The 27,968-nt window shown below is 38.3% G+C and overlaps 2 protein-coding genes across 3 annotated transcripts; one reads left to right on the top strand and one right to left on the bottom strand.

The window, feature by feature from the left end:
* Window positions 1-1,523: 1,523 nt before the first annotated feature.
* On the top strand, window positions 1,524-9,133 carry wdr76 (WD repeat domain 76). Its single transcript, XM_082158558.1, has 15 exons — window positions 1,524-1,860; window positions 2,432-2,590; window positions 2,672-2,740; window positions 2,832-2,924; window positions 3,035-3,087; window positions 3,284-3,395; window positions 3,498-3,599; window positions 3,715-3,755; window positions 3,914-4,067; window positions 4,249-4,404; window positions 6,282-6,397; window positions 6,494-6,589; window positions 6,736-6,888; window positions 7,243-7,296; window positions 8,002-9,133. The coding sequence occupies exons 1-15, from the start codon at window positions 1,810-1,812 to the stop codon at window positions 8,264-8,266; spliced, it is 1,674 nt and encodes a 557-aa protein (XP_082014684.1). The 5' UTR covers window positions 1,524-1,809; the 3' UTR covers window positions 8,267-9,133.
* On the bottom strand, window positions 8,902-22,041 carry znf710b (zinc finger protein 710b). 2 transcript variants are annotated; one of them, XM_082158542.1, is made up of 5 exons: window positions 21,885-22,041; window positions 11,472-13,001; window positions 10,412-10,603; window positions 10,156-10,327; window positions 8,902-10,065 (listed from the first exon to the last, which is right to left on the bottom strand). In XM_082158542.1, the coding sequence occupies exons 2-5, from the start codon at window positions 12,957-12,959 to the stop codon at window positions 9,887-9,889; spliced, it is 2,031 nt and encodes a 676-aa protein (XP_082014668.1). In that variant the 5' UTR covers window positions 12,960-13,001; window positions 21,885-22,041; the 3' UTR covers window positions 8,902-9,886. The 2 variants fall into 2 exon arrangements, with proteins under 2 accessions (XP_082014668.1, XP_082014667.1); XM_082158541.1 differs by lacking the exon at window positions 21,885-22,041 and adding an exon at window positions 14,234-15,965.
* Between the last annotated feature and the right edge of the window lie 5,927 nt (window positions 22,042-27,968).

Raw genomic sequence — 27,968 nt, 5'->3', positions numbered from 1 at the left:
AATTGAAACATACATTTACACTAAATATCCTATTTATATTAAAAGCCACACAAGGACTTCTGTAAATATTTTTGAGGTTTACACACACTCAAAAAAAAACCTGTTGATATGATCATTTTCTGCCTTTCCTATCCCTTCAAATAATGGGAAGAGGAGAGCTTAGTATGCACTAGCTAGTTATCTAGTAGTAGACCTATAGGCTACACATGATGCTTAACGCGTTTGTACAATTGCACTTCTCAGCCACTAGAGGGAGACAACTCCCTGGAACTGGCTTATCCTAACTGAACTGAAGCAGCATATAATGGAATAGTATACTAGCAGCATACTACTATTTTTACAAAGACTTGGTGAATTCAGTAGCACCTCACTGCAGAACACGAGATCCAGGGGGCGGAGTTGGATCCCGATATAAGGGGTGGAGATTGGTAGGTTTAGGGGTGGGTTTAGGGATCAGGGGGTGGAGATGGGTAGGTTTAGGTATATGTAAGGTGGGAGTAGTTGGATCTGGATCCAACTCCTCCCCCTGGATTTCGTGTTCTGCAACTGCATACTAGCATACTACTTCTACTATTTCTGTCATAGAAAGATATTTTAAAAGTAATAAGAGTAGTAAACTATGCGGCTCCGAATTTTAGCAGCTGTGTCCGAAATTGCATACTTCCCTAGTAGGCGAAAAGCAGCATTTAATAAAAGAAGTATGTCTGAATTCACAGTAATCATAAAAGAGTAAGCAAAAAGTACCATTACAATACAAGTAGCCTACCATTGCATACAATGGATACTTTACTATCCCATGAGACCATAATAGAGGATGCAATAACTGATGCTGCAGGTCACATGATAACGACAACACGGCGAATGTAGCCTAGTATGTCTGGATATCATTCATACTACATACAATCATACTATAGAGCTATAGAGTAGGTATCTAAGTATAGAGTATCTAAGTAGGCTTATTTGCAGGGCCAGAAATGTCTCTCAAATTGGGCCCTCTTACTCGTTGTCTCTTCACAAGCCTCTCAAATGTCTCTATCACCAAGATACAAAAAAATAAAAATACAAAAAAAAAACATAAGGGTTAATATACACGTTAGAAGCGATTTAACTCATAGAATGTAAAGCAAGAATAAAATAATAAATAAATCATTAACATAGTCTAAAAATAGGTTTAAAGGGATAGTTCACCCAAAAATGAAAATTCTGTCATCATTTACTCATCCTCAAGTTGTTTCAAACCTGTATGAATTTCTTTTTTCTGCTGAACACAAAAGAAGATATTTTGAAAAATGTCGGTAACCAAACAGTTGATGGACCCCAATGACTTCCATAGTCAATGGGGTCGATCAACTGTTTGGTTACACACATTTTTCAAAATATCTTCTTTTGTGTTCAGCAGAAAAAAGAAATCATACAGGTTTGAAACAACTTGAGGATGAGTAAATGATGACAGAATTTTCATTTTTGGGTGAACTATCCCTTTAAATTACAAATGAATTAAATAAATAAAATCTTAAGCGTAACTCTTTCATGTTTTATTACGCCGTGCTCGTTTATTGCATCGGTTTATAGAAGTGAGCAGAGTTAAATAAGAACACAAACATGAAACGTCACGAGGGCACATTTAAACACCTCCCAGATGATGAATATCAAGATAGTCTTCAGAGATGATCAAATCAACTTTCATTTTTTCAGTGCCATATCAAAAGGGGCGGGGACAGTTACAAAACCGGTCAGTAACGCGGGAGTTTTCATAACAGCAGCGCGTGATTCAAAGGAAGTGTGTTGAATAACCTAACCTGCAGCGACATGGATGCAGATACAAGTGAAATAAGTTTAAAGACGATACAACTTTTACAGGTGAGGTTCGCTCCCGTTTCTCACTTCCAGACTCAATAAAGCACGTGCTGATGATAACTAGTCTGAATGTCATAAGTATCTTACCATTATCTGCATACATATGTATAGAGACAGTTTATTTATTGCACTGTGTAGCTCGAATGCGTGATTGACGTTTGATTCACGTTTGATTCACACGTATGGCCGAAGCAAACCCGAGTTACCCTTTTTTAACTTTAGGTCCGCTATGATAGAGAAATAATTACGACAAAGTAAATTATTACCAGATAGAACTGCTTGCCTTTCCTGACGACGAGATGAGAAAATATAAACTGGTTAAACAGTTATTTCGATTATTTATGGCTGACGAGGCACTGAACAACAGCGAAGCCTATTATATTTGGAATTAAATAAAGTTAAGTACTCTAACGGACGAATAAAAACCGATGCGGTCAGTATTATATTGTTTTTGTAAAGAAACTCCTGCAGTCCAATGCAGGGATTATAGCGCCCCCTGTATGACACAGGGCGCAGACATATGCTGGTCGTTAAAGCAGGATTATTTTTTGAATGTAAAATGTATCATTTTTAGGAGAGGACACCGTCTCAGAACCCTGGAATGGACGAACCACTACGCCGGACTTCCCGCCGAATTAGAGAGAGAAAACAAGAAAAGAAACAAATGTTATCCCCAAAATGTCTGACATTTAGACCTAAGGTGAAAAACACCAGAAAGAGAGTCAAGAGAAAGGTAAAGAGACGTCCCTTATGAAACATTAAACCACTAATTGTGTTTGTGAACATGTATATTGACTATTACATATTATCTTAGAAAAATGACATTGAGGAAGAAGAAAATGTTCAAGAGACACAAGCAGACAATGACAACGAATTTCTTCCAGTAAGTGCAAACACTACACGTTCACGTCTACTCCAAAATGTCCCCTGTCCATCTGAATGGCAAAATCCACCTTTTCTGTCATCTCAAACAGGGTTATCGTGAGGGTTTGTCTGAATATGAGCTGGAACGACTGGAGAATATCAGACAGAACCAGGCCTTCCTCAATTCACTGAAGTTGCCGCAGGTAAAACCTTGTAGTGAGGCAGGAGAGTAATTTGGCTGTTTTTCCACATAAAACTTGCTTTACTTTATGCCCTTGACTTAATGAATTAGTACATTGGTACTTGTTTGCAGATTTCTGAAGCTCTGAGACCCAAGCCAAAACCTACTCTGAGAGGCCTGAAAAGGTAACTATTAATAGTAACATTTTAAAATGGCACAATGAAAATGTATATAATAAATAATATTTATTTTAATATAACAGTGTATATATATATTTATTTATTTATTTATTTATTTGTATTATTTTCTGTTGAAGTGTTCCTAATGTTTGAAGGTCAAAAACTCCACAGTCTCACTTACTGAAGAAATTATTTAATTTAGGGAAAAGACAGAAACAGAGATGCTCCCTGTTCGCAAGTCGCTGCGGTTACAGAATAAGGGTCCTCAGACAGCTGTTACTCTAGAAATGACCCCTTCTACTGCCATAGAGCCTGTAAGTAACAATTGAAAGTGTTAATGTTAAATTGTAACACCATTTTGACAAAACACTATGAAATGATTGGATATGAAATTAAACAAATGTGTCTTATTTTAGGAAAAAATTGCTAAAAAAGCCCCTGGACCAATACCACTGGATCCAATCAACCTGGAGGAATATGTCAGGGTACCTGAAGATTTATTAAATCTCTGGAATGAGGTCAGTGTTTACACATGGACAAGAACACTCCTATATTAATCGGAATTTGGTCATGTTCCAATTACTTGTGCATCACCTATTAACCCAAAATATGTATGATTTATATCTTTTATAGGTCCCATTAAAACAAGATACAGAAACATTGGATTTGAAATCGTGAGTAACATGTCAAAAGGAGAGTGTTTATCTATGCATGCCATGTAGTTTTGGTGTCTCTTCTGTCAGTTTCAGATGACAGATGTCTACAATCTTGTAGTAATATACGCAATGAGAATGTTTCACTTTTTTTTTAAATGAAATAACTTTTTTTTCAGGTACCAAGAAGTGCTGCAGAAATTAACCATTGATGAAGGTTGTGTGGTGAAAGTTGTGAAAGGTCGGGTCTGTTCAGCAGCTTTTCACCCCTCCGCTTCTAGCTTGCTCATGGCTGCAGGAGACAAGTTCGGCCACCTGGGACTCTGGAAGCCAGTAAGATAACAGTTTACTGGGGTGATAAAAAGGAGAGATGTTTGTGAAAGTTGGATAGTGGGAAAGAAGAGATGTTTGTGAAAGTTGGATAGTGGGAATGTGATTACGTGACTAATGGCTATTCCAAGATTTTCTCTGCTATGCCTTTCATAATGTACAATGTTAACTGTGTTTCCCTTAGGATGCTATATGGGGCGATGATGGTGTACTCTGCTTTGAACCCCACTCTCGAGCAATTACCAGCATGGCCTTTTCATCTCATCCTTGCAACCTCATCACAGTCAGCTATGATGGCTCTGCACGCAGCATGGACCTGGAGAAGGCTGTGTTTGATGAGGTGAAAACTACAGCCAGTCTTTGAAATGTTTACACTGGTCATATGTAGGGTTGGGTATCATTTGAATGTAAGCCATTCCGATTCTGCTCATCGGTTTCGATTCTTATCGATTCATAGCTTTGATTCCAATAAGGTAAAAAAATTAAATAAAATAAACTTTTAGCAAAAAAATTATAATTGCAGCTGTATACCATGAACAAAAATCAATAGGCTTAGAACACTTACACACGGAACTTTGCCTATGGTTTTAACAAAAATATCACAACAAAAACAACTAGCCTAACTAATATAAATAAATAATAAACTAGCAATAGCACAAATAAATACAACTGAACAACGATACAAATAAAATAAACAGTGTTTTAAGATTTTCAGGTAGGTGTTGTGTTCAGGTACAGAAACCGTAATCAAATGTAAAATAACTGCGCTTTATAAATAAAATATACATTACAAATATAGTTAGAAAAGTTATTCAGTCAAGATCAGTGAGTGAATATTCTCTCTTTTGTTGTTTGATTAATGTTAATTACACGGACGGCAGCAGGAATATTGGGCTGCTGTCACTTTAAGACCCAGTGCACAGCGCCAATATACTGCTGCTACACATGTGTTTTCTTTCTCAACTGTTTACTTTCACTTAAGAAAAAACTGACTGTTTATGATGACATAATTTTGTGTGTATTTGTCCATTCAAGTGCAAGAAGACGCGAAAGAGAACTCCGTATTTGCACACTATATGAGAGGCGGCTTTCTGTGCGCTCCTTGGATGTGTGCACAGCACAGAAAACAGCGCGTGGGTTTTCAGGGTTCCCACGGGTCCTTGAAATCCTTGAAAGTTTGTGAATCTGAAAAAATGTTTTCAAGGCCCTGGAAAGTTTTTGAAAATAAACATAGAGACAGGTCCTTGAAAGTGCTTGAATTTATTTTGTGCAGTAAGTTTTCTGAAAAAAATTCCATATTCACTCCGGTCCCCTAATGTGTTATTTCGCCAACACTTCATGGCCTATGCATACTAGCTTGCTTGATTTACACTAGTTAAGCGCATTTACGCGTTACGTTAAGTGTTTCCCGCATGAGGTACTTTGTGTTGTACGTTGCCATGACGTTCACGCGAGCATGAAACTACGATGGTACCTCAACGTTTGTTGTTGGACACAACAAATGTGTCCCCACATTAAGTCCTTGAACTTTAGGGTATTATACCTGGAAAGTCCTTGAAAGGTCCTTGAATTTGAAGTTAACCAAGGTGTGGGAACCCTGGGTTTTCTTGGGCTTGAATGTTTTAAAATAACATTAAAATGCACACAAAGGAATTAATAAGAAGAGTAGAAATGTAAATTTTATAACAAGTATGTGATTCCAGAAGTGGAATCGATTTTTGATTCCCAACCCTAGTCATACGTATTTATTGTCTGATATGTGAGCAAGTTGCTATAGTAGGTTTTTGTGTAGTCAAGCTACAGTCTTTGTCCATGTATATATACCACAGTGTGTAATTGATTATTTGAAGGATTAAATGTTTTACTGTTAATATGATCAAATAAATCCAGCCTTGGTGAGGATAAGAGACTTATTTCAAAAACATTAAAAAAATCCTACTGACCCCAAAGGTAGTGTATAAATGACAAAAATATTGCATTTTGGCTACAATCATGAGAAAGAGAAAAGTGACAAAATATTGAAATTTGTATTTTTGAAGATATTGAAATCTGTCATTTGCAACAACAACAAAAAAACAAAAATTTTTTTACACACGTTAGTGTATCCCTAGTAAATCAGCTTACCATCCAATATCTGTTTTTTAATCCTGTTTTGGTGCCATCTTACAGATGTACAGCCTTCAACACTTTTAAAGATAACTACTGTTTTGTACTCAGGTGTATCGCTCAACTTCTGGACTGAAAAGTTTTGACTTTCTGTCAAACGACTGCTCCACTTTACTACTCGGTGAATGGAATGGAGAAGTTGCTGTTGTTGACCGTAGAACTCCTGGGTGAGATCGAAATGTCAACATAAATGTTAAACCTAAATACCCCATACAAATATAAGTATTTACATCATAAATTATAAAGGAAATGTGTGATTGCAGGAAATATGAATCTTTGCATACCATGGCTGAAAAACCTATACGCTGTGTTCATGTCCATCCTGTGCAACAGCATTACTTTGTAGTTGCAGAGAGCAGGTATCACAAAACACTTCTCAACTAGACTGTTTCAGTTCATTTTCACCAAATTATGATCAACGTGATGTTTCACAAGTTGCTGAGTAAATTACATACACTGCAGACAAAAGTATGTTTTTGTTATGTTTGTTTTTTTCTCCTTCTAGTTTTGTGAACATATATGACTTGCGTCATCTAAAACGAAGGAACAGTCTAGCAGTCTGTGAACTCAAAGGTCACCGCCGCAGCGTCTCCAGTGCCTTTTTCTCCCCACACACAGGCAACAGAGTTCTGACCACCTGCATGGACAACAATATCAGGTGCTGAGAGATCACAAGCAGCACTGCTAGAAGTTGCTTGTATTAAATCTACTTGCAAATGTACCAATAGAGGGTGCCAGAGCATCATGGCTATGTGCCAGAATAGGTTGAATAGGCTTTGTATTAATTTTTGTGTTTTTCTTACCTATAGTTCTAAACTAAACAAAGCAATTTAAATTAGTAGTTAGTAAATTAGTAGTATTTAAATTATTAATTGTCTTCCAAGAATTGTAAATGCCACCTATCCTCCAAACCGCTTATCCTCTTTAGGGTCTGCTGGAGCCTGAAGAATTGGAAATGCATTACAATTTGTAATACAAATGTTTTATTAACCTTTTTACAATTTTGTTTTAGGGTATTCAACACTTCCCAAATGGATTGCAGTACTCCTGTAATAAAATCAATTACGTAAGTATGGGTGTTATCATATGTGTAAAATCATCTGTTAAATAGCACGGTTCAAAATATTGGGGTTATTAACTTTTCCATCGTTTTTCCATTACTTTTACTTGCGTACTTTTTTTTTACATGAATGCTGTTCTTTTTAAACATTTTATCCATCAAAGAATTCTGAAAAATATGCATTCATTTGATGTTTTCCACAAAAATATTAAGCAGTTTTCAACATGGATAAGAATAAAATGGAAAATTAGAAAATCTTTATTTTAAGTAATAATACTATTTCACAATATTACTGTTGTTATTGTACTTTTGATGATAAGAGACTTCTTAAAAAGCATTAAAATCTTACTGATCCGAAACTTTTGAACAGTAGTCTCTTCAAAAATCATGATACATAGCGATGAAAATTGCATAGCGTAAAACGGGCTGCAAAAATGAGCTAAGCATCATGTAATGCTTTGAGACCCTACACAAAGTGGGTGCCAAAATCATACATTTACAAGCCAAAAACTTAAATGCAGTTATTAACAGTAGCAACAATACATTATTTTGTGTGCATTTATCTTTTATAGATGTTCTATTTTCTAGTCATATTTTATTCTGACTAGATTTCTAGATTATGCAATATTCTATGTTGGAACCATTTTAGTTAACCTTTTTTTGTATTTTTTTTTTATCATTGTAACAGCCTGTTAAATTCTTTCTATGTAGGCACAACATGCATACAGGTCGGTGGTTGTCCAAGCTGAGTGCAGTATGGGACCCCAAGCACCAAGATTGTTTTGTGATTGGCAGCGTGAACAGGCCTCGCCAAATTCAGGTATATCACGAGAGTGGTCGTCTCCTTCACACTTTTGGCAACATGGATCACCTGACCACAGTGTGCTCCATCTCAGCATTCCACCCAAGCAGGAACACTCTGCTTGGAGGCAATTCAAGTGGGAGACTGCACATCTTTACCGACAGTTTCAACTAGGAGAGATAGTTTATTTACCTGGTTATTGAATTGATTGTGTTGGTTTTCTGCTTCCCTCTTTTTTTTCTTTTTTTTTTACGCACAACAAAGCACTTGCTTGTACTGTTGTTTTATATAAAATTCATTGTTGGTTTTCGTTCTTGTAACATTAAACATGTAATATTAAAGATTTAAAGACTTGAATAATCTTATCTTAGTCATATATTTTGTCTTTAAAAATAGTACCATGTGATTCAGTAGCTGATTGTAATTTAATTTTTTTATGAACACGTTCATCCTGAATTCAAATGCAAAGAAAGTTTATGGTTTTTGTTTTCTGCTTCCCTCTTTTATTTTTTTACACACAACATAGCACTTGCTTGTACTGTTGTTTTATATAAAAGATGTTGTTTGTTTTCGTTCTTATAACATTTAACATGTAATATTAAAGAGGATATAAACTTGAATAATCTTATCTTAGTCATATATTTTTTCTTTAAAAATAATACCATGTGATTCAGTAGCTGATTGTAATTTGTACCTGTATTTTTTAATGAACACGTGTTCATCCTGAATTCAAATGCAAAGAGTTTATGGTCCAATCTAAAAGTCAATTTAGCACATTATCCATTAACACACTCACTCCAATACATATAAACTTTAAAAAAACAAAACAGGTTTATTTAAGAATCCGCAGAGTTGCCTTGAGAAACAGTTTACTAGGGATGTGACAGGCTTTATCTCCTTAAGTTAGACCAGAACTCAAACAGTCGATGATGAAAGAGGCTCATCACAAGTAATTATTCGATTTTTTTTTTTTCAAAGTGCAAAATAAATAGCAAATCAGTACAAAAGAACAGTAATTTTTCCATTCAAGAGGTTGTTAAACCACACTTCAGATTAGTTTAATTCTGGCAACAGTAGTGGTGCTCAGGAATGGGCGGCATATGGTCCTATACCCGATGAAGAGCTGTAGCTTTGGTACATAGGGCCCAGGCACACGCTCACTCTTTTTTTTTTTGCTTTTTTTTTACCCACACAAGCCTATCTACTCATGCAGATATCCAACCATTTACATGGGCCTTACATGTTTTTTTTCTTTTACACTAGAAATCTCTTGGAGCGTTTCTTTGAGTTACTGTAAGTGAAGGCAATATAAATGAAAATAAGTTAATACAACAGACTGCTCTGAGGTACCACACTGATGAAGGCCACAAGGCTGCATGCACCTCCTATTTCCATATTCCCAACCAAAATTATATTTGGAGGACGGCGTGTATTACTTTAACAAGACTGCACGTGTATGCACCTGCATGTCACGAAGCTAATGTATCGGGTATTAATGTAACCATGTGATCCACTTCATTCTAAAAATACAGCGTTGATCTTTGTTTGAGATGAAAAGAGTTAAAGGACTCTTTGCAAACTATCGGCCCATTTCATTTGAGACAGAACCGGAGTGGCTACCCAATGAGATCAACCAGGAGGTCAAGATGGCCTCCAACTACCTGTTCATTTGCAACTCCAAAAAGATGAGCATTGGTTCTCATGGAGGAACATCTCAATCAACTCATGGTTGATAAGTGCCAGCACAGGCCTTTTGTTCCTTAACATTTATTCAGCTTGACTTTAAAAAAAAAATTATGCTGTATTGTAGTTTCCCACATCCTTCCCAAAATTATAATAGTCAAGTTCCTGGATGGCCACTTCAGATAGCTTAGTTAGGTTCGGTGCATCATTGTTTTCCATATTCTCTGGTGCTGTAAAATTGAAGTTCTCATCCTCATAGTCCTCATGGGGATCCATGTCTGGTGGGCCATCTGTATCAAAAAACAAAATTAAATTTATATTATAAACATTTAACTGCCATGTTAGAGGATGTTGATCAAATACTTTTGTATTCTTCTCACCTTGTCCATCTGGAGAGACGTCCATTCCATGTTTGACCTTCATGTGTCTGCTAAGATTTCCCTTCAGGTTAAATTTACTCGAACAGCATGCACACTTGAAGGGTTTACTGCCTGCATGGAGGTGCATGTGGCCCAGGAGGTTGTACATTCGGTTAAATGACTTTCCGCATACCTGTGGAAAATGAATCAAAAGCGCTTTACAAACCAGATGGTGAAAGTGTCAAAGAGATGGTGTGAAGAGCATTTTAAGTCTTACCTTGCATTTGAAGGGTTTCACAGGCAGGTGTACGATCATGTGAGTTTTGAGCGTCTGTTTTTGGACGAAAGATTTGAAGCACACGTGACACTGGAATGGCCGGACGCTGGCGTGGATTAACATGTGCCTCTTTAGGTTTGCAGACAATGTAAACTCTCGGGCACATACATCACACTTAAACCCCTTTGTTCCCTAATGGGGAAAAAAGCACAACCAACAACTAAAATGTGCTAAAGGTTTGATGCAAATTGTACATTTTAAATCATTTTGAATTTTATGACAGCAGTGGATAATTAGTCTAAACAATCAGCATACATATGAGCTATTTGTTATGGTATCAACTGAACTACTCTACTGCAGTGTTTACACTGAATTAAGTTCTAAAGCTGGCTAGAGAGATATTGTGCTACAATGGACATTGTTCAAAGGAAAATGGCTGAGTGAAATTGAGAGGGAATTGAAAATGGAGGGATGAGAAAGGAGAAAAAAGGCCTTTTCTAAAGGGAGTAGAGAGATGGGAGGAGTTAAAGAAAATAGTAGACAGTGGTAACCTAGTAAAATTGCATTAGGGTAAAGTAAGAGGTTGTAATAAAGGTAAGAGGTAAAAAGAAAGGCAAGAAAGAATAAAGGCAGAAAAATAAAAGTGCAAACTGTCAGGTAAATAGTTGGTAAATCACTAAAACATTCAATGGGTATTTGTACTGAGACAATTTTACAGACATCATTTCTAATGTAATGTAATATAATGTACAATATGAAAGATAATTATTCCTTTTAAAATATTCAAAAGAAAAAAGTTAGGTAAGTTAGTTAAGTTTATACCGCAATCTATCACTATCCTTTTACGTTACTGTTAGATTATGATCTAAATTGAAAAACAGTTGGAATGACCCATTACAGCCAATAATTAAAAATATGGCTGATTTACAGTGCTGAAAATTTTACTATCATAAAATTATTGTTTACGTAGCACGGGACCACACCATAACAGCATTAAGACACCAATACAACTGCAGCAAGGATATACAGCTGTTCAAAAACACACTAATAGTATCTGTACCTTGGTAGCGCGGGTCTGAGGCTTGTTTGTCTTGTGTGTTAGAGAGTGCTGGCGTAGCTGATGCAGTTGAAGAAACTGGAGGCCACACTGACTGCAGGAGAAGGAGCGCTGCGTTTGGTGCTTCAGCAGGTGATTCTGCAGCTGGCTGCGGTAGGCGAACGACTTGTTGCACTGGCTACACTGGAAGGTGGATGGTCCTTGGTGGCTCACCTGATGACGCTTCAGGTGGGCATAGGTAGGAAACTCCATGCCGCACTGCGAGCAGACGTGGCACCGGCCTCTTTCATGCTTTACTTCGTGAGCACGGAGTTCACTGGGGTAGGCAAAACCACGACGACAAAAACGGCAACTGTAGGGCTTCACGTCGGTGTGCTGCAGCATGTGCCGCTTCAGGTGGCTGGTCTGGGTGAAGCCCTTCTTGCACACGGTGCACTTATGTGGCCTTGTGCCCTGGTGCGTCAGCAGGTGCGTCTGTAGGTGGCTGGGCTGCTTGAAGAGTTTGCCGCAATGTGGACACGCGTGTGGCTTGATGCCATTGTGGCCCAGGATGTGTGTGACCAGATTGTACTTGGAGGTGTACGACTTCTCACACATGCGGCACTTCCATCGCTTCAAGCCCTCACCAACGTCCACGCAGTACGACTCATTGATCTGGATGTTGATGTCCAGTCGGTCGATACGGCGGCCACGGGGTGCCTCCCCTTCCACAGGCTCTGCCCAGAACATCCCCTCACTGTTCTCATCGAAGTCCCCGACCCCTTCCATCTCGCCTCCCTCGTAGCCGACCTCGCTAGCCTGAAAATAGCTGCTAATTTCCTCGCCGCCGCTTCCTGCTTTCCCCATGCTATTTCTCGCGTTGTCCCTATCCTCGCTCACCTCATCTACTGCTTTCTCATGTGTGTGGCTCCGGTTGCGTGAAGGCACCTCATGAGGTGTGTGGCTGTGGGAATGAGGGTGTAAATGTTGGTCAGGCGGCGGATGCGTACTCTTGGGGTCTCGGACGCAGGTGGTGCAGCAGTTGTTGGGTTGGGGTTTGGGCAGGACCCTGTAGCTGGAGGGGTCCACCATCTGCATGCTATCTCTGGGCACCATGTTATTCATCATGTGAGTGCAAGAGGGCAAACCTGGGGTCACGACCTCTCCTTTAACATGTAACGCCATGTCTTGGTGCTCTACAGGGGGTTTACTGTTCTCAGGTTGCCCCTGCCACCTTCTCTCAACACAGCTGGAGTGCATGTGCCCATCCTCACCCAAATTCTCTCCAAGATAGTCGCCGTTGGCACCTATAAGCTGGTCAGCGTACTCGTAGTCCATTCTCTCACCTGGCGGAGCGGGGGACTCTTTTGGGTCTCCGGTATAGAAGCCGTTGGGGGCGATGGTGGCGCCAAAGACCTCGTTCTGTGAGATGAGTCCCAACACAGCAGCTTGGGCCAGCGACAGGACCACTACAGGGTCTGTCTGCGTGCCTGCGTCCATCTGCTGGTGCATGGCCTCAGAATAACATCTGACCAGCCGCTGTGTCTTCTCCTCCTGTAAAGCACACACATAAGCACATGCAGATAAGTTTAGTAGGCCTTCATGCCTAGTTTCTCTATTAGTTTCAAAACTACCTAAAATCATTTACAAACTTTTATCTAAAGATATTGTGTGGTTAAGGTATTATGACTATCACACCATTGGCTGAACCGATATTGCTGCTTGTTAAAACAAACAATTGTAATTCTGTTTGGTGCCACTAGTCGTGAAAAAAAGAGAAAAAAAACTTTACATTTGATTGGCTTAAGTGTAGTTTCTCCAAAAAATACTTTTTTTCATAATTTACTCACCCTCATGTCATTTCAAACCTGTATTACTTTGAAGAACCAAACAGTTTTGTTTACCATTGACTTCCATTGTATGAACAAAAAAACTGACTATCTTGTGTGTTTCACAGAAGTAAAAAAGTCAGATCTGGAATGACGTGACGGTGAGTAAATGAGGACAAAAAAGAGATTTTTTTGGTGAACTCTCCCTTTAAAACTAGGTAACCCAGTCAGCGCTGTCTAGTATTCATACTTGCTACCTCTCCATCTCACTCACAAAACCTCATTCCCTCAGACAGGCGTCCCTTTTTAAGGAGGATTCTACACCTTAAGAAAATCCAAACTCTTCATGAACATCATGCAAATCATGTAACAAAAGTAATTATGTAATGATGACTGTGCTAGTGGGTATTTTCAAGAACAACCGAATATCTTTAAAAAGGACAGTGAAAGTCTATACAGACTATAAAGGGAAAGAGAAGGAAGAAAGACAGACAGCATGGAGAATGAGTGAGTTAACAGAAAGAGGAGTAGAAAAAGAGAGGGAGGGGCAGAGAGTGGCTGGGTGAGTGAGTGAGTGAGTGAGTGAAAGCAAGCAGGAAAGAGAGTGAGAAATAAATAGAAAGAGATTGAAAAAAAAATTAAAGACAGGCTAGATGAAGGATTAGGATGTAAGAGAGACAATGAAGACTAAAAGCAGCTGAAATTCGAATTTAGAAACTGATAAAATTATTATAATAAAAAAATTCACAGCAAATAAAACATTGTGGTCATTAAAAACAAGAATCAGATTCAGATATATAGCCTACAAAAATATGTTGAGCCATCTGATCAGGCCATTTAATTGGGCCATCCGGTTTAGTGAACACACATACACACACATACATACATACACACAAACAATCTGCTAAACAAACTAAGCCCTCAGAAGGCATCGGAACAGTTGCGAGTGGAACTCACCACATTTTTCTTGGTCTGTGGTTTCAGGTGTTTGAGAGATCTCATCCTGAGGCAAAGTCACAGGTTTGAATTCACCCGCTGCCCTCCCCTTCATACATTATATGTTCTCTGGACCAAAACAGACACTCTCTCCTCTGTGTTTCTCGTACTCTCTCTCTGTTCTCTGTGTATGCGTGTTCTCTTTTTCCTCTCTCACTCTTTTTCTCTCTCTGCTTTCCCCTCCCCCACTCCCCTCTCTCTTTTTCTGTCTCTCTCTCTCTCTCTCTCTCTCTTTGGCGCAAGCACACACATACACACAGTGCTCTTTTCCCTCACTCCCTCCCCCTCTTTTTCATTTTTTCTTTCTTTCTTTCTTTCTCTCTTTCATTATGTCTTTCTCTTCCTCTTAGCCTTTCCAACTGTCTCACTCAGACATTCCGCTTTTGCATACACTTGTGAAACACGTTTGAGAACACAAACATTTATGCTGTGAAAAGATTGTGAGCTCAGCCATAAAGGTATGGGCATACATGAACATCACAGCGAGCACACAAAGAGAAGATGTGTTTGACAGAGCGTAAAAACAGAAGCGAGCTGCAAGAAAGTATTTTAAGAGAAATACAGAAGACATATTCTATAAAACAATCCGGATACAAGATCAAATGAAAGAGTACAAAATGGATATGTATAAGCAGAAGGGAAAAAAGGAAATCATCAGACAGGTTCAAGTAAATGTCTAGTAGGCTGAGAGAGCATACATGCATCTGAGAGAGTCTGTGCCAGGCGAAGACCTTTTGGCCTGTGCGCTGAGAAACAGGAGCATTCAGCTTGTCTGTTTTAATGCTCAGCAGACACAATGTGATGTGTATTTATGATCTCACATTTGAGAATCCATTTTTTATTGTCAAGCTGTTATGATGCATTTAAGCTTCGCTGTTCTTCATATGCCTTCAAAAACATTTATATGGCATTCTCTCCATCATATGCGAGTCAGTCTATGTGATTGTCACACACATTCAAAAGATACAGGTACACACACTGACCACCAACCGCAACTTTTAGCCGGAATCTTTATTTTTCTAGCTCAACTGTCACAGAATGGAACGCACAGGATTGTGGGATATCAAAGACAGCGAAGGATACATCTATGCTACCTTCAAAAATCGATCAGATGAAGGTATCTCAGGAGACAGGACGTGAAGCTAACTTTGGATTAGGACGTGCCCTAACGCCTTCCTACCATGGAATGCATCTTCCAAAGGCAGCATTTTTAAGATTTTGGACGCAGCCAAAGTCACAACTAATCAGTGTGCATTATTTAGTTTAAATTTAACTACAAAACTATATATACATAATTATGAATATGGCTTTGCACTCAGATTCATGAAAGCAGAACAAATCTGTGTGAAATGTTCGTAAAGCCATTCTTGAAACGCAATTTATGTAAAACAGTTTTTATGAATCATTCATCCATACAGAAATTCATTCTGCGTGTGTTTCATGAATAAGGCCCATTGTTCATTAGTGATTAAAGTTAATTTATAACTGTGCTATATAATTACACCTTATTTCTACATTAATTCGCAATTATTAAGCGAGTATTGATTTTTAATGGATTCGAGATAAGTACATATACCTCCATATAAAATGGCTGAGAGAGAGAAGGATTGTGAAAGAAGAGAAAATGGAGGGATGAGGGAGGAGAAGAGAAGCCATTGCCTGTGAGGAGGGAGGGGGGTATTGTGAGAGAGCAAATGGTGAGAGAGCAATCGAGGGAGAGAGGGGAGGAGATAAAGAGAACAGGAGAGGGAGGGGAGAGAGAGAGAGAGAGAGGAGGGAGGGAGGGAGAGAGAGAGAGAGAGAGAGAGAGAAGGGAGAGAGAGAGAGAGAGAGAGAGAGAGAGAGAGAGAGAGAAGGGAGGGAGAGAGAGAGAGAGAGAGAGAGAGAGAGAGAGAGAGAAGGGAGGGAGGGAGAGAGAGAGAGAAGGGAGAGAGAGAGAGAGAGAGAGAGAGAGAGAGAGAGAGAGAGAGAGAGAGAGAAGGGAGGGAGGGAGAGAGAGAGAGAGAGAGAGAGAGAGAGAGAAGGGAGGGAGGGAGGGAGAGAGAGAGAGAGAGAGAGAGAGAGAGAGAAGGGAGGGAGGGAGAGGGAGAGAGAGAAAGGGGGAGAGGGAGGGGGAAAGATACAGAAAGAGAGAAATGGGAAAGAGGGAGAATCACACGAAAAGGGAACGATGGAGGAAAAAAGTAAGAAAAGAGAAAAAGTAAACTGTGTGTGTTGTAGGGGTATTAAATGAAAACAAATGGAAAAGAAAAAAAAAGGAGAGAGAATTCAAAACATTGGGGGAGGGGAAGGAAGAGAGAGAAAGAGTGAAAGGGTCTCCACTGAAAAAGGTTTTCACATCATTTAGTAATATACCAAGGAATGTGGTACAATGTAATGAATTAAAGCAATATTATGAAATCAAGTGTGCAAAGAAGTTGAATAATACTCAGCAAGGACAATCACAAGATGCAAATCAGATATTCAGATTTAAGCAATGTTTTGACAATTAATATGCAATTACTATGAATAGTGTTTAGCATTTCAAGCCTAGTCAAAACAGAAATGTAGCATTAACACTACATCAACACTAGAACTTACAAAAATGTATAAGCTACATTTACAAACCCATTCATATTTCTCTGAATCTGATTACAGTAGAGCTAAACCCATCTGTCACAGGACAGATCACAATAAGAGGCCTGATAACTGTTTTGACTAAACGTGTAGCAGAACTTTTGAATCCTTTTGTAAATCATGAAAACACTAGCAAAGGACAACTAACCAATTAAACTAAAATACAAACAGACTACGTTGAGGCAGGCATGCAACAAGCCTAGCCACCATCTAAACTACTTTTAAGTTGTGATCTTACAATCTTGAATAGAAAGGGCAGAACAATTCCTGTAATAGCATCTCCATTAAAAATCTTGTATGAACACTTAAGTATCACTAAGCATGTTTTTTGTTTTTTTTAATGATGGAAAGAGAAATCATTCATTTGCTATTTTTACTCCTCAGCAATTGTCTTTGTTGTCTCAAACGTAAAACTAATATAGATGCTGGCCACATGCAAACAGAAACTATTTTTGTTTGACCACACAAAGGGAATGATTGCTTTTCCTGACTGCATTTAGACCGTTTTCAGAGCAGCAAAGGTACAGCAGGTAGCTGTAATACCCAGATAAAGAGCACTGTGGCATGATTCACTGGACTATGTTTCCAATAGCATCTAGGTCATTCAAGCCTAATGCTGTGCTACAGAAATATCACATAATAAGGTTTACATTATAACAAAGCAAGACTTACAACATAAAAGTTATCCCATGTAGCAAAGTCTTTAAACAGTCTCAACTGCATCTATATTTTTAACAAATATAGAACAACCACAGTAGTTTATTATCTTTCATGCCTCATTGCTGCATGATAGCACATGAAGTTCATTTGCACTACTTCATTATCTACAAATTGTGCCATTCTTTTTATAAGAAAAAAGGTGTGTTTTTAGTCCAAATGTAAACACATGATGTTTTTATAACAAAGTTCGGGAGGAGCACGTTCAGATAATTAACACGAGTGGAGAGCACTCAGCAATCAACGATAAGAGGTGTATATATATTCAGCAGTCTCACCTCAATTCGTTGACAGTTTAACAGCATCCCTCCACCACCAACTTTACTCCCTCTAATTGTATGTAAGTGTGAACTCGTGAACAATAATAATAGAGCATTACATCAAGCAAGCAAGCAGAAACATATACAAGAATTAGAAACTACCATCTGTCCCAACCAAACCATCTCGAGTAGTAATAAAAGACTTTAATAAAAGACTGACTTTTAGATTTGTGAAGGTTATAATGCTAATAAAGACCACTAATATCATTCTCATCTACAGATACCTGGGTGAAAAACAACTGATTATGTCACTAAGGAGTGCGTGAAAAAGGGAAACTGGGGATGGGCGACTTTACAGTATTAAAAAATGGTAAACGCCTCATAGAGCATAGCCTAATTGACACCCCACATCTCTCATCAACTTTGTTTATAGGAGCGAAGATGAAAAAAAAAAAATAAAATTTACAGTGATTCACACCTCGTGTAACACAAACTAACATCTGTAGGCCTACATGTTCTGCCATCCTTTGCCTCATCAAACCTATTCATTACCATATACGCATAAAAAAAATTTAAAAATAAAAAAAACGAGGTAGACTGACATGGGTTTTTCCAATGACCGATACCACTATCTAAAATAGCAGAGTGACCAAATGCTGATATATAGCTACTGTACATAAGTATTGCAATTTACATAAACAACTTAAATAGTGGCAGATGAGTGTACGTTAAACAGCATAAATTAAATAAACATATATTCTCGATATTTATTCAAAATGCATTGCTTTGGAATACTTTGAAACTGATTTAAGCACGTGAACCACCCATTCACACCAAGAAGGATAACTACGACAACTATAAAGTTTTAATAATCGTTCTAAACTCACCTATAAAAATAGCCTGTTCACCCCAACAACGAATAACGATAACTATAACTATATCGACACCAACAGACAATAACGTTCTGTTTATTATACATATGCGCTGTAGTTATGTCATCTGCTGCTTTAAAAGCTCAAGCTCTTTAAAGTCGGGTGGGTTCTTATTGGCTGTCAAAGTTTTTTTCGTTCATCAGATATAAAAAACGAGTCTTAAAGTGATTCCAATGATATCGTTCCTCTGTGTTGTTATCGTCATAGCTGTGATTTGGACTCCCCTATTATCGTAGAATTAAGGCCTGTCACACAAAGAACAAGAACAATGAAGATAACTATAATAAAAAAATACAATGTCTCCGGTTGCGTCATCTGTGATGCTATTCGGAAACACCTTTCTGCTAGAAATACTGAAGCCTAATTGGAAAAACGCTATAGTAGCACAATAGCCGCGTTTCCATTACCCTTTAAATTGCGCAAATTGAAATTGCGAATTGAAAATACGCCCAAAGGAAACACGTCAACTTCGCAGAAAAAGTTTTTACGCTCGAATGCGGTGGTTTTTCAGGCAATTTGAAAAAGGAATATTTCGCAAAACTGCAATGATAGGAGTTTTTGCGCATTTACAGGTCACCTGATGTAGATGGTGCGGTATGTTTGGACAGAAGACGAGACAGAGTTCGCAAAAGTTTTGCGCAAATCTGTATTGGAAACGCAGCTAGTGGTATTCAAGCACATGAATTAGAGGTGGGTATATAATAACCTCCTTTATAATGCAGCGCTGAACAACATTTACTCAGAATCTTTCAACTGACCACTCACGAAAAACCCTGAGCATAGTAGTAACACTGCATGAACTTTGCAAAGTCTTGTTTCCTCATTTCAGGGAACTGAGGTAACATCAGTTATCTCAACGTTGCGTCATCTGTGACGCTATGAGGAAGTGCTCCAATCACACAGTGTTATGTGAAGGGTGCTCAGGCCCTAATCACAATATCTCACAAGCACTTACACGGCCAAGAATGCGAATAATACATGAGATAGATGTGGCGAATCTCAGCACTTCAAATAACTCATTACTGATATAGAATAACACTAAGAGACACATCCATCTACAGCGACAGTGAGAAGGAAATGGTGAATCTCAAGCAGTAGTCTCCTCAAGACTACTGGGACAGCTTTCCCAGAAAGGTGTGGACCTTGATGCATCGTGAATGGATGACATTTGGGCCACGAGTCCTTAGGACGCACCGGTAGCTGTCGGGGTGAGGAGCGCTGCGCAGAAAACAAGCGAGGGTGAAAAAGAAAGAGGGGCTTTGGCACGCTTTGGTGTGAAATGTTTAATGGCAGTCCAACACAACCATACTCCCCATCGTGTGGCCGAGGAATTAGACGTCACATTAGTAGCCCGCAAGGTGAGGTCAGTAGCAAGGCTGGAGGAACTACTCGTCCAACCTGCTGCGTTCTGGTTCCACATGGGGGACCACTCCAGGTTGAGTTCCTCCACGGCTTTAGACAGCACGCGGAAGAGCTCCTCATCCACATATCCAGTGTTGCTGCGGTGGGTAGCGGAGTCATCTATGGGACTGGCAGACCAGTCCACAGTATCAGATGACGCCATGTCTACTGCGGCCTTTCCTCACCGGGCGCTCCAAATGAGATGGAAGAGCTTGTTTCCCAAAACATCACAGATGACACAACGTTGAGAGACCGATATTGAAAGGGAATAGCTATAACTACATTAGCGATAAGGAACTGTTTATTATAAGCACGCGCAGCATTCACCTTGTCTTCCACTGTGAATTCACAAACTCTTTAAAGTCGGGTGAATTCTGATTGGATGTCAATGTTTTTATCGATCGTCATCTAGAAAAATGATAATTTTGTAAGTGATTCCAACGATACCGTTCGTCTGTGCCATTATCGTTATAGTTATCGTATATAGTGTGGGCTCTGCTATTCTTTTAAATTTAGAATGATTTTTTTAACTTTAAACATAAGTTAGGCTATCATGCTTGTTGTGAATAGGCCTTCAGAATGATTAATACAACTTTATAATTATTGTTCTTTGTGTGAACAGCCTTTAATGACACAAATGAATGATATTATTGAAAAAAAAAAAAAAGCTTGAGCATTTAAAGCGATATATCAATTGCATGTGATAAATATCATTCTTGGTGTGAACAGATCTTAAGTAGGTAATAAAGTAATTTATCTTCAAAATCTTCATATTGGTCTGCCACTTAACAAAAGCATACACTTCATAGTCCTATAAATGAATTTTTGGACAGCATCGTCTTCAAAAGTCAAATTTAAACATCATGCTTCATGCAAGGTCAGTCTGAACACATGAGATGCAAACTGTCATCCAAATGGTAAAAGTAGCTAAACAGCTAACGTTACTTTTCTTTAAGCACGCAGAGCATCTGATATGAAGATGCGTGACAATTATCCACCTGACTTACGCTCAGAGATGTTGGAAAACAATCGCAGTGATCATCGGTGTTTAATATATTCACTCACTATCTTTCAAATAAATATGGAAACGAATACCCATGAACCACACCACGACAAATCCCATGCAAATTCACTAGCCAGCTAACTTAGCTGCATCTTAAAACTTCCCCACATTCTTCAGCATCACCAGCTACATTCAGACCAAATGTAAAGAGTTGTGAAAAGAAACTTCAGAGAGGGAAACTTGAATCCAGTCTGCACGGGGATGGGCCTGTCTTAAGTTTTGCTCCGGTCAAACAGTGAGCTAGGCTAACCGAAGGCGAGTGTGGCCTGCTCTATTCGTTTATGCGGCTCTTTTTCACTCCCTCCATTCCCCTCCCGACGCCATCTGTTTGTGCCATGAGAGAATGTGGAAGTAAAAAGAAACCGCGACATTTTGACACTATAAAATGACCTAAATACGGAATCGCTCCCTCGGAAATCGAAATGTAGATGCCAGATGAAAAGCGGAAATGTAAATATCAGCATCCAGTTCAGAGTGCACATTATATTTTGAGGCCAGTTATACAGAAATCGGTGAGTTTCGCTGGGATAGATAGACAGTGGGACAGCTTTTTTCGGGGGCTATTCGATCAGTTTCATTTTCTGTTTCTATGGCAATAATGAACGGACCGTTGTCGAACTTACCACGCTCCAAAAATCGGGTGTATACGTTGAAAACACTTTGGAAGATTTGAATGTCGCTTTCTAGTTTGAATTGTTGCTGGTCTGGTTCTCTGTGTTCGGCAGGAAGGAAGGAAGGAAGGAAGAAGGGAATGAGAGAAAGAGTGACGTGAACGAATAAACAGCCCGGGCTCCTCCTCGCTGTCACAAGTAAATGATGGAGCTCATGGGCACACAAATATGTGCCTATACCTTTTGGATTTAATGCAAACGTTGGCAACACAGACAATGCTATTTGTAAAAGAAATGTACAGAAATTGAGAAATATTACCAAATTACATGCTTTTCAAAGCACTTAATTTATAGATTTAAATCATAAAGCAGTAGGCCTGTGTTTATTCTGTATCTGTGTTCAATTTGCATTTTTGTTTTGGGTAATTTATATAAATTAGAAGACTTATAACGTTACATGTAATGGACGTTAGAGGACGCTTCACTACCCTTTATTATGCATCGCTAGAGCAGCATGTAGTTTCTAGCACAAACAGAAGAGGTCGCCCTGTCATTATATATGGTGAATTACTTCATAAAATGCGAGTAGTTTATTTCAAATTACCATACATTGGTGTATGTAATGTAAAAAAAAAAAAAATGTAAGCTAATAAAACCTTTTAAAATCTAGCAGCTATCACTCTACAACTCTCCCCTTGTTTCCCATTCAAGCTAAGCAGGGTTGAGCCTGGCCAGTTCCTGGATGGGAGACCTCCTGGGGAACACGATGATTGCTGTTGAAAGAAGGGTGTTTGGTCTGTGGGGGTCCAATTGTGTAACCTAGGCATCCTGGCCAATTTGCATATTGTCTTTTATCAATCATGGTCTCATTCTTATTCCCATTTGCACTGGTGCTAAAGGACCCATGTGACGTGTTTGAGTGTGTAAAAAATGCAATATGAGTCTAAAGTGCTGTAATTCAGGGTTCCAAAGTTGGCCAATATTGGCTAAATTACATGCTAGAACAGAGATTTCATTAGGTGTGACAGTAAAACAGTGCAAAGCATGGGTTTAGTGGAAGTATAAAAAGTGCATTAATGATTGTGGATCAGTTGCTTGTGGAGAAGTTCATAATGAGAATAAGTGAGGTAAAGGTTTCATACAAGATTTTTTTTTTTCTTTCTGTAAACCATTTGTTGTGTCAAACAAACAATTGGAAAGCCACATAAAAATAGCTTCTGTTCTGTTCTGATATATTGAATATTGATATTTGATTCAAGTTTTTTTTATACAGTGTTTCATAAAAGTTCATATTATAATTTGTCATAAAAATTAAGATGTTATAATTTGATGGATTTTTTTTCTGCTGGAATCCCGTGAAGTTATTGCTCAGGGTTAGTGCTGATCTGGACTGAGATAGAGATCTGTTTCTTTGCATTGCATCATGTCCCCTCAACATCTGTGACCATTGGGACCTCCAAGCTGGAAAACTGAGCGTGTGAGTGTGTGTTTGACCCTACAGAAATTGTATTAGGCTTCAAGTATTCACATCCCATCGGGATGCACGTGGAAGGAGAAATCATTGTGACTCAAAATGTGTCCTGAAAGCAGGAATTATAACATACAGCTCGCTTATACACATACAAGTATATTACATGTGCACAAGCACACACTAACAGGTGGTTACTGTCCTATAAGCCAGAACATTACTTCAGCTCTTGACATCTGAATGTGTGAAAGAATCCTTTCTCCTTCTCTGGGTGTGTATCCACACCCACAGCAGGGTGTGTATAGATCCAGTGGGAGAGATTAGCTTGAGAGTTTCTGGCCGTAATTCAGTGCTGAGTGAATCATAAAAAGAACATCCACACACACAACACATGAAGCACATGCACTCTCCCACATTCAGTGACACACCACCCCCTGTGTACAATGTGAATGGAGTGGCATTCAGTGCTAGGTTGACAGGTCTGTTTTAGCCCAGTTCCCATCATGCAGAGCTGGCCTAGTGTTTTAGGACAAGACTCTCATTAGTATCAAGCCTGGGCATACTGAGTGGAACTAATGATGAGAAGTGAGGTCTAAAACAGCACTTTATGTCCTGACTGGTCTTTTATTAGGGTCAGTGCTACTTTCATTTCAGAGATCCGGAGAATTTTTTTTTTCTTTTTCTGTCAAGATGTTCAGTTATACAGTTTGTTGTTTGAAACCAGCCTGTTACTGACAGAGAAACTGGAATCAGTTTGTTGAGCAGCTAAAGAAAAAGGTCAGGGCATTGACTTTAAACATCCTGCTCTCAGTTTCTGTCTTTCTCTCCTTCTCCCACCCCCCATCCCTTTTTTCTTTCAACGTTTCTCTCACTTGATTCCTGTTTTGTTGCTCTGAGAGATGAGGTAACGGTCCCTAGAGCACTATCCATTCTCATTCAATTTTCATTCAAATATATCTTGCAAACAAGCCTGAATGATCCAAAGAGTGTCCTCTGAGCAGAAAATAAGCCGATACTTTGGTTTTGCATGGTAATGACAACATTATCAGCATTTTTACTCTGAAATAACAATTTATTTTTATGTGTACAGTTCACAAACAAACAAACTGAGTTATGACAGCTCATTATTTCAGAGAGTTTGCTGCATGATCAGGTCATCATTAGACTGTTTTTCTTGTTTTAACGTTTCAAGAATACAGCTGACCCACATAGACTCCATGAAGGCCTGTTTCTGACATTAGTGTCAAGTTTCATTTTGATAAAAACTTCACTTATAGAACCAAACTTCTATGAAACTGTGTTAGATTCCACTACCTTTCCCTTATTGCATACGTATAAAAGTCACATCCTCATTTCATCCTAATTTTATCATTCAAATTAGAATTTAAAGGATAATCCTTCACTCAAAAATAAAAATTCTGTCATTATTTTCTCACCCTCATGTAGTCCAAACCTGTATGACTTTGTTTATGGAGTTTGGGTTCCTTGCTATTGTCACCCCTTAACTTGCATAGCTGGGTTTAAATACTCCAAATAGTCAGTAATATTATCAATTTAACTCCACAGTTTTATAGCCGAATTGAAATTTGTTTCATAACTGATGAATTTTGCAACATCAGTACAGGTATTGAACTGACTGAGCTGAATAACGACACTGTTGCCTTCTACTACTTATAGCTGAATTGAACACATTTCATAATTGATTCATTTTACACAGTGATTGAAGTGAACTGAATCAACACTGAACTGACTTGAGCTGAAACGTGACACTATTGTGGTTTTTAGAGATGCTTTGCTGCAGAATTTCAATTTATTTCATATTTACATCATTCATTTAATTTTCCTGTTTATTGCTGTGAAGCTGCTTTGAAACAATAAAGGGCTATATAAATTAAGGCGACTTGACTTTATTCAGTGGAACACAAAATAATATATTTTAAAGAATGTTGCTATGCTGTTTTTGTCCTTACAATAATAGTCAGTGCAGTCCAAAACAACACTGAACCCCACTAACTATTGAACCTTATTGATACTTTTTTTTTTCTCCCAAAGCATCTTCTTTTTTGTTCCACAGATAAAAGAATTGCAAACCAAAGTTTCATTTTTGGATGAACTATCCCTTTAAGACTTATGGTAAAGTCTAAGACGTATTGTGGCTGGTCCTGTAAACTGGTTGGAGGCATAATTTATTTTGTCCAATGGACTGCTGGTCACTCTGACTAACATTAGTTCTTAATCACCACGTCTCCGAGCCTGGGAATGCAATCCCTCTGTTTACACAAGATATCCCTCTTCCTTGCCACAACTCATCAGACTGTTCACGCCATGCACTGAGGGGCAGAACTGCCCAGCAGCAAGATTCAGAACTGGCTTGAGTCCTAGAAGTATTAACAGTTTAGTGACTCTTGGATGTTGTGGTTTCATTTGAATTTGAAGAAGAGAATGTGACAGCTTGCTGAGTCAAACGCATGTGACTCGGTGTATATGCAAGAGAAAGAGAGAAAAAAAGAATGAGGCAGGGAGGATTTAGGTTTAGCTCAGCAGCCAGTCCATTAGGGGTACCACTACCAGATATATTTCGAAAAAGCCACTCGGCCTCTCTCTAATATCTTTGGTACTCCAATAGAGTGCTTGAGTTGCACTGTCACGTCTAGACTATTTTGGTTGTCTGCTCTATCTGCTGAATGCATTTGGTCTCTCAGCTCTATCATTGTTTCACACACCAAACCACATTTGATAGATTGTCATAAGTCATCCATCTAGCTGTGCATTTGTATCTCTTCCAAAGAAACGAATGTGTTGGGAGATTTATGTGAAATTACACAGTACTCCCTACTGCAGCAGTGTAGCCTAACTCCAAAACCACATGACATTTATTAATTTAGGTGCACACAACTGTGATAAAAGTCTCAACATGATAAAACAGGAAGTTCAGGTAACAAACGCACAAGAAAAATGTTGAATAAGACCTGCAGTTTACCTTTAAATAGCAAACCTAAAATTGTAGACGAAGCTGGTGTGGTCCACTGTGTAAGAGTGTGCACATGACTCAGGGCTCTCATTTCTCATTTGTTCAATTGTGGAGTAGACTGAACAGGTTACCTAGGAGACAAGCTAAATGCTGGAAAGGACAGACGCTGAGCTTATTTCAGTACGAGTAAGAAGACAGTAAAGCATGATGCAGAAGTATAAGAATCTTTCTCTCTGGTATAGATGAAACACTGTTTTATATTTACACAAGTTCTCCACGGCATGAATTCTGTTATTTCTGCACAAACAGGGTGCAGTTGGTGAGTGAATACCAAGTGATCAAAGCAACATTATAACTTTGAATCTCTATCAGGGTGCACAATAGAGTGAACGGTTCAAAAGAATGTCATTGTAAGTAAAAAGAGGATGGAAAAGACTGTACCCGTGACTGAAAAAAATTCTTTTGATTACTAACTCCTGTCTAAGAGCACAACTGCTCATTAAACTGCATTTGATGCCAGTCTGTCGTAACTTTACTAGAGATTTCATGGATGCCTGAGCTCAGCTCTGGCCCTTGCTGCTGATCTACCTCTAATCCCCTGTAATTTCCTTTGAGCATGAATTATTCTCCTCAATTTGAAGGACTATCTAACTTTGAGAGTCCCAGAAAACCAGAAACCTAATATATCACCTGGTTGGCTGCACTATTATTCAACTATTAAACATTTTTAACTTAAAAAAAACTACAACAAACAAACAAACAAACAAACAAACAAACAAACAAACAAGGATCTCAATATGATTACATTTAAAAAGTACTTGTTTTCAAGATAACAATGGTGACCAAAATTGACTTTGGAATTTTAAGGTTATAAAATGTTGCTGATGTATTTTCATATAGCCTATATTTATAAAAAAACAAAAAAAACAAAAAAAAAACATTTTGGCCAACTATACATGAAAATACAGATTCTTGATTTGTCTTGATTTGAAAATTTGTATATGACTCTTTTAAATAGTCACATGACCTGTTTGCTCCTCTGAAGCTTGAAAGTTGATGTATGCCTCAAAGCTCCATAAAAGGAAAGTGATGTGTTAAAGGTATAGTTTACTTAAAAATGAAAATTCTGTCATAATTTGCTCACCCTGTAGTAAATGATGACAGAATTTTCATTTTTAAGAGATCTATTCCTTTAAACATAATACAGATTGAACTACATATTTTGGACAGACGGTATAAGGACCTATTATTTTTTTATTATAATAGATTGTATCATATAATGTAAACATGCTACTGGTCACATTTATGACCGGTGGAAAACCATTTTGTATAAGTAACTAACTAAAAAAAAAAAAATAGCCTAAGTAGCCTTATAGGCTATAATTAAGCTTCTAATTCAAATTCAAAAATTTTACATTTCAAAGTAATAGCCTACATTAAATAATGTTACAGTAAATGAAATGTGAATTATTCTTGGATTAGCATATCTTTTTTTTTTTGTCCTCCACAATTGCCTGATAGTAAAACACAAAACACTTTCTTGTTCTTGTTTACCAGGAAAAATTATGACTGTTAGTTTCCCACTGGTTACAATTGAGACCAGAGTTCGTCGGATAAAGGGAGAGCACCTCTAGTTTGTGTGTGTGTGTGTGTGTGT

Source organism: Leuciscus leuciscus (genome assembly GCF_965113295.1).
Source record: "Leuciscus leuciscus genome assembly, chromosome: 2".
Lineage (NCBI taxonomy): Eukaryota > Metazoa > Chordata > Actinopteri > Cypriniformes > Leuciscidae > Leuciscus > Leuciscus leuciscus.
Note: the sequence above shows the minus strand (reverse complement) of the source record. Positions and strands in the feature narration are given on the sequence as shown.

Coding starts and splice junctions, on each gene's coding strand:
- wdr76 (XM_082158558.1), top strand. CDS start 1,810: ATGGATGCAGATACAAGTGAAATAAGTTTAAAGACGATACAACTTTTA. Junction 4,405..6,281: donor AGAAGGCTGTGTTTGATGAG/GTGAAAACTACA, acceptor TTTTGTACTCAG/GTGTATCGCTCAACTTCTGG. Junction 6,398..6,493: donor GTTGACCGTAGAACTCCTGG/GTGAGATCGAAA, acceptor GTGTGATTGCAG/GAAATATGAATCTTTGCATA.
- znf710b (XM_082158541.1), bottom strand. CDS start 14,278: ATGAGATCTCTCAAACACCTGAAACCACAGACCAAGAAAAATGTG. Junction 13,002..14,233: donor CACAGACCAAGAAAAATGTG/GTGAGTTCCACT, acceptor TGTGCTTTACAG/GAGGAGAAGACACAGCGGCT. Junction 10,328..10,411: donor TGAAACCCTTCAAATGCAAG/GTAAGACTTAAA, acceptor CATTTTCCACAG/GTATGCGGAAAGTCATTTAA.